The sequence below is a fragment of the Cavia porcellus genome, unplaced genomic scaffold (assembly GCF_034190915.1).
Source record: "Cavia porcellus strain 051 isolate PalLab524CR breed Dunkin Hartley unplaced genomic scaffold, mCavPor4.1 scaffold_11, whole genome shotgun sequence".
NCBI lineage: Eukaryota > Metazoa > Chordata > Mammalia > Rodentia > Caviidae > Cavia > Cavia porcellus.
Window position 1 is genome coordinate 73,727,982 of NW_026947494.1, and position 6,824 is coordinate 73,734,805.

The window sequence follows — 6,824 nt, forward strand, 5'->3', positions numbered from 1 at the left end:
TGTAAACGTATGTATTTGTAAACACATTTTTCAGCTATTTGCAGAGAGGAAATGTTAAGTAGATTAGACCTTGGCTAGTTTTTAATATTCTAATCACATACTATTATGTGTTAGTCTCTTTCGGCTTTTAAATAAAATGCTTAATGACAATACAGTTTCCGTTTGTAAAGAGAAATTACAAGCAGCAAAGTGTATTTACGTGAGTATATTCAGTCTTGCTCATTTGCTTTTGTAGTGATAGCTAAGAATCAGCAAAAACTGAAGTGGCAATTTAAATGGCTCAAGTTTTGTAGGATGTAGGTGTACTGACTGTCCTCATGGTACATTTTAAGTTATGTGGTTTCCACTAGTAAGGGAGTTCTGTGTTAGCATATTAGCTAGCTCCCATTTTAGAAGTGTTTAGACCATTTTCATTGTGATAATTACTTACAGACTATATCTGTGTTTAAAGGCACATGGCTACTCACTCTCCTGAGAAAACCCACAAGTGTAATTATTGTGAGAAAATGTTTCACCGGAAAGATCATCTGAAGAATCACCTCCATACACATGACCCTAACAAAGAGACGTTTAAGTGTGAAGAGTGTGGCAAGAACTATAATACTAAGCTTGGGTTTAAACGACACTTGGCCTTGCATGCGGCCACCAGTGGCGACCTCACCTGCAAGGTGTGTTTGCAGACTTTCGAAAGCACAGGAGTGCTTCTGGAGCACCTTAAATCCCACGCAGGCAAGTCATCCGGGGGTGTAAAAGAAAAGAAGCACCAGTGCGAGCACTGTGACCGCAGGTTCTACACCCGGAAGGACGTCCGGAGACACATGGTGGTGCACACGGGAAGAAAGGACTTCCTCTGTCAGTACTGTGCACAGAGGTTCGGACGGAAGGATCACCTGACTCGACACATGAAGAAGAGTCACAATCAAGAGCTTCTGAAGGTTAAAACTGAACCCGTGGATTTCCTAGACCCATTTACCTGCAACGTGTCTGTGCCTATAAAAGATGAGCTCCTTCCGGTGATGTCCTTACCTTCCAGTGAACTGTTATCAAAGCCATTCACAAACACTTTGCAGCTGAACCTCTATAACACTCCATTTCAGTCCATGCAGAGCTCGGGATCTGCTCACCAAATGATCACAACCTTACCTTTGGGAATGACATGCCCAATAGATATGGATGCTGTTCATCCCTCTCACCACCTTTCTTTCAAATATCCATTCAGTTCTACCTCATACGCAATTTCTATTCCTGAAAAAGAACAGCCATTAAAGGGGGAAATTGAGAGTTACCTGATGGAGTTACAAGGTGGCATACCCTCTTCATCGCAGGATTCTCCAGCATCATCATCTAAGCTGGGGTTGGATCCTCAGAGCGGGTCCCTAGATGATGGTGCAGGAGACCTTTCCCTGTCAAAAAGCTCTGTCTCGATCAGTGACCCCCTCAACACACCAGCATTGGATTTTTCTCAGTTGTTTAATTTCATACCATTAAATGGTCCTGCCTATAACCCTCTGTCAGTGGGGAGCCTCGGAATGAACTATTCCCAAGACGAAGCACACTCTTCTGTTTCTCAGCTCCCCACACAGACACAGGATCTTCAGGATCCTGCAAACACTATAGGTCTTGGGTCTCTGCACTCACTCTCAGCAGCTTTCACCAGTAGTTTAAGCACAAGCACCACCTTGCCACGTTTCCACCAGGCTTTTCAGTAGGATTGTGGGACGTGGCTGTATTAAAGAAACATATGTGTAGCTCTGCCTTAGATGACCATTTTATTTTAGTGCCTACTTTTAAGACAGTATAAAAGTTTCTGCTTTTGTATAATACCAGTTTTCATTAAGCCAGTACAAAATAGAAACTAGCTTTTAAAATGAGCTTTGGAACCATTCATGTTCAGTTATGTTTACCTGGGTATTTTGTCCTGATTCACTGCCAACTGTCATAGTCTAAAAGTTTTATTTCATATAGGAAAGCCATTGTTATTAATAAAGTTATACAAGTCCCATGTTCAAATTACTTTTAGATCTAAAAATTCCATTTTTGTCTAATAACAGTGGCTCTGCCTGTTGACATTTGGCTCTTTAAAAACTTTTTGCAATACAACATAAAAATCTTTATGTATATTCCATGTGAATAACAGAGTTTTAAACATTTTGCTAGCAATGAAATTGTAATCAAGTGTTTTAAATGAATTAATACAGTTTGGAAAGATAACAGATATTTCTTAGATATACCATAATTTCAGGTCAGTATATTTTGAAGTCTTACTATTGTCTTGGAAGATATTTCCTAAAATACAGAATGTGTAAGGAAAACAAAACCAAAACACAGAGTACCACTGTTTGTAGCAAAAAGAGATCCTAAGACGGTGACATGTCTCTGTGTTCCATAACAGTTGGCCCTTCATTACTCTTTTGCTATAGTTCAACCTGCTTGACTTGCTGTCTTTCCATTTAATAATATTAATAGCTAGTGGCATGTCAGGTCTTCAAGGAAAGTATATGTAGGTAGCTGTCCTTAATCTTTTCTGCCTTTCACAGCCAGTTGGTGGCTCAGGTGCACCAGCAGTGTTGTGTTGTGTTTTGTTTTGTTTTGTTTTTTGACTGTTGGTCCACAGTCCAGACTCTACAGCTGTTACGGAACTGTAGACAGTAGTGTGTTAAACTCAGAGTGGACTGTCTCAGCCTTGTAAGGTGTGATTAACTGAACAGGAAGGTAGATGTTAAGTACACGTTAAACCTTGGAAAGTGTGTGAGTATCCTGTCTGCCATTGCCAAGGTTGAAAATTAGACTCGTCAGGAGTAAAGTAAGAGCATATCACCTACGCCCCTTACTGCTGAGTATGATTTATGTTTCTTTAAGAGCCAAAAGCAGAATACAAAAACAAATTCCTTGCCCCACGATATTTTTCTTAGTACATGCAAATCCATCTTTTCTTTACTGTTTTCAGATGGAGACGTTGAAGTTAAAACAATTTAAGAATTTAAGCAAACTAAAAATATATACAGTAAAACCCCACTTTTACACATCTCTGGAAAATGGGAAACGTTGTAAGTTGAATTTGTCGAGGGTAGCAAAGCATAGTCAGACAAGCACTATCATCTTAATTAATGTGACAGTAACAATCAGGAATATCGTTTCACTGAGTAGAATAGTTGTGGGCTGTCTTCACTTTAGGCAACCACCATAGGCTTCTCAAAGGTCCAATTATGTTTTTTAAAGGGTCATTTGGGACATCAACCTAAGAAACATATCTAGTAAGCACATGTTAACACCTTATTTTGGGACCTCGTCCTTTAGGGGCAGAGGTAAGCGGGGAGAGGGTTATAGAAGAGTATATATCTCTTTAAAAAAAGAAAAATATTTCTAAGCACTCATTAGCCCTAGATGGGAACAACTTCCCCTTTTAAAAGGGCAATTATCTCTGCAGATTGCAATGTTTACCAAGAATTTCAAAAATGAGTGCAGATTACTGAGTATAATACATTATTTAAAATATTTGGGAATAGTATAATTTGTGGAGAAATGTAAATTGTAATAATGTAAATGGGGGTTTCACTATATATATTATATATATACACACATATCGCACTTCATAGAATCAAAGTTGCTCTCTGAAGGAGCTTTGGCTCCTGGTATTTTATCATGCTCCTATTTTTTTTTTAATCCTAGGAGCAGTAGTTTTTATACCTATGTATTTAAAGTTTATTATGAAAAATTACATTTTATTAAAGTGTGTTCCAAAGGCATTAAAATTATATATGTTAATAAGGAGATGCATTTTTAAATTTTTCCAACTGCTCCTAAGCTTTTGGTTGGGAGCATATTTGCTCTGAAAGTAGGCTTTTTGCTCTGCTTCCTTACCGCTGCCTTTAGTTTCTATGAAACAGATTGCTTACCTAAATCTAATTGAATGATTAGTGTTCAATATTGCTTTAATCACCATTAAAAATACAAAAAGAAATTTGGTGAGAGAGCACAAGTGTATAGAAACCCTGCTTTTAAATAGCAATCACAGATAGCGGGTGTGAAAGCACTGCTTTATCCTAAAATTTGCCTAAACCGAGACGTTGGCCTTCATAGGCTGTATTTCACTGCTAATAGAAAAAGGGAGTGTTACAGTTTATAAAGTAAAGCATTTGGGAAATGGGGATGCCACCACGTATCTCACCCTGCAAGGAACTCTATCACATGGAGGCACACCTTCCAAGGCACGCGTGTTACAGTTGTGATTATGGGATCTTAATTCTGTGCACACCGTTTTGCCTGTTGCTGCCACACAGACTTGAAATTAACACTTGAAGAGAGAATTCAGTTAAAATTTTAATTGTATTTTTCAATTGACTGCAGTGGTCACTAAACGCTTTTCGGTAGAGTTTCTGTTAAAGATGAGGCAGATCTGTTAAATTGCACAGTGTTCTTGCAAGGATGTAACACATAATTGGGTGGGTGTTTTTTTCTTAGAAAAATTTTATTTGTTTTTGTCTGTTTTCATTCTTCAGTGGCCAGAATCATCCTCTTTGAAATTCCTGGTAGTGCCTTAGCTTGGTTTAAAACAAGAGAGAGAGAGAGATTAACTTTAAATAAAAATATTTTAGTATGGAATTTGGACCTCAGACAAGATATTGAACCTCATTCAGTTTGACTTCCATATGTGGATACAGACTAGATCACCAAACAGAGAAGTACGAATGTGGAAAGATCTTGGCACTGTAAGCAATATTACCCACTGATTTACACAAGTGTCATATAGTTATCGGTCACTGTTAAAACTTTCATTTTGAAACCCTGTTACCAAGTTCATTTTTGTAAAGTTGCAGTTGTCCTGTCTGATCATACACTACTCTTTGTGCAAGTTTTTAATTGCAATTCGTGTTTTTTTCAAGCTGTGTATTTTTGCCTATTTGTTGCTTGTGCTTTATTTTCCTTAGTCCTTTGTGGAATATAGTGATATATTGTGTTAAATTGGACAGTAGAGGTTTTTAAAAACCATATACTGACTGAAACATGAGCCAGAGCTGATTGCTTTATTAAGCTAATAATGAATGTTATAGAGTACATATTTTCAGGATCATCCATCTAGTGAGCAATACACATACTTTAGGCCAATATATTTTTTTTTTAAATAGAGCTTGGTCAGCCTCTATACTACACATATTACAAGATATAGCACTTTCAAAATGAATCTAAACCTTTACAGAAACTTTGTTATAGGTTATGCCTTTTATTTTAAGACTTATTATAATGTCTCAAGTGCCATTAGATGATATATATGTAGGCCTTTGATATATAATGCTTTGTGTACAAAATGGTAGATGGTATTTTAAACAGGTACATTTTTACAGTGTTTTCTTATCAATTTGCTATATTGCACAGAATCAGTGTGTGTCTTTTCATACGGTTTTACAATGGTTTATTTTTTTACAAGGTTTACGTGTCTCAAAGCACACTGTCTTCCCAGTACGTAAGTTAAATACCAGTTCACCCAAGTTGCTTCTAGCCTACTGAGATCCATGTGACATTGGAGGAGGTCTTTCAAATATTGAGTATTCAGCATTAGCAGTGGCACTGTTTGCTCTGACAATTGAGTGCTGGAGTGGGTTTGTCTTGTTTTTCCTCACTCTGTGTCAGCCATTTCTGCAACACAGATAGTCTGTTTAGATTACATAGATCTACATAAGTTGTGTTGTGTATTTTCATGCTAAAAGCCCACAGAGAGCTCCTTTGGGATCATATAAAACAAGATAACCTTGTTAATGGCACCTTTAAATCACCGTCAGGCCTTTTCACAACATTATCCACCTTCTGAGGATCAGAGGCCATATCTTTTGATAAGTTACATAGCTCTAGAAATGACACAGAACTATTGCTAATGTAAACACTTCATTGAATAAGCTTCAGTGGTACAGTTGAACCAGAATGAATGTCTATCTTCTCAGAAATACTCCTGCAGTGTTGCACTGGGTCATGCTGCTAATGTAACCTGGGACACAACTCTTCACCATGGTGCTACAAACTTCTCTGTCTTGTTCAGTTGTATTTTTTTATTCATAGGAAAAGGACTACATTAGGTGTAAAAGTGTACAATATATTTTTATACTGTGACTTAATATGTCATTAACAAACTTTTACACCACCACAATGTATTTGTGTGCACTTGCAAAAGGAGATCTTGGACATGCAAATGTTACCAGAACAAACCCAGCTTTTATCCACAAGGTGACTGTAACTCAGAACGGAAAGTGGGCTTATTATATAGGGTGTGGAGTGAAGAACATGCTGTAAATTACTAACAGCCCTTTGAATTTAACAAAAACTGGGGATCCATTAGAAAATGGATTGCATCATGCCTGACCATAAGCTGGACTGCTGAAATTGTATTTTTAGCTAATGAAAAAGTGTTTGGACTAGTACTCTAAAAATGTTCTAATGGTAAAGTTTTGAGTCATAATAGAAAAGAAAAAAAAAACCTGCATTCCAGACTGAATTTTGTATATTTTTATTGCATTTAAAATTGCTATTCTGTGATATTGGGAAATCAAGTGGCTTATCATGTATATCATGTACTTAAAAATGTATTCACAAACTACTGTTGTATTTGTATAAAATATAGATAAAGATCATATTTTTGTGTGTGTGTATAAGCTCTGTAAAATAGCGATCCCATTTCTGAAGCTGCAGTGATACTACATTTTAAACATTCACATCCAAAGGAACAGGCTATTTATTGTCCAGATGCCCAGACTTAAAATATTAATTTGCTGCTAATTAAACAATACTAGTGCTGCAGCCTCTCGTGGCCTACAGTGTTATGTGTGCTGTAAGAA

General features: G+C 37.0%; 1 protein-coding gene across 4 annotated transcripts in view; it reads left to right on the forward strand.

Annotated features, from left to right (window-relative positions):
- Plag1 (PLAG1 zinc finger) overlaps nt 1-6,622 on the forward strand; it is a 42,450-nt gene extending 35,828 nt beyond the window's left edge. For all 4 annotated transcript variants that reach the window (XM_063258480.1, XM_063258482.1, XM_063258481.1 and 1 more), the window contains one exon: nt 452-6,622. In XM_063258480.1, the coding sequence (XP_063114550.1) occupies nt 452-1,709 (1,258 nt within the window). In that variant the 3' untranslated portion in view covers nt 1,710-6,622. The remainder of the gene's footprint in view (nt 1-451) is intronic.
- The last annotated feature ends 202 nt before the right edge of the window (nt 6,623-6,824 follow it).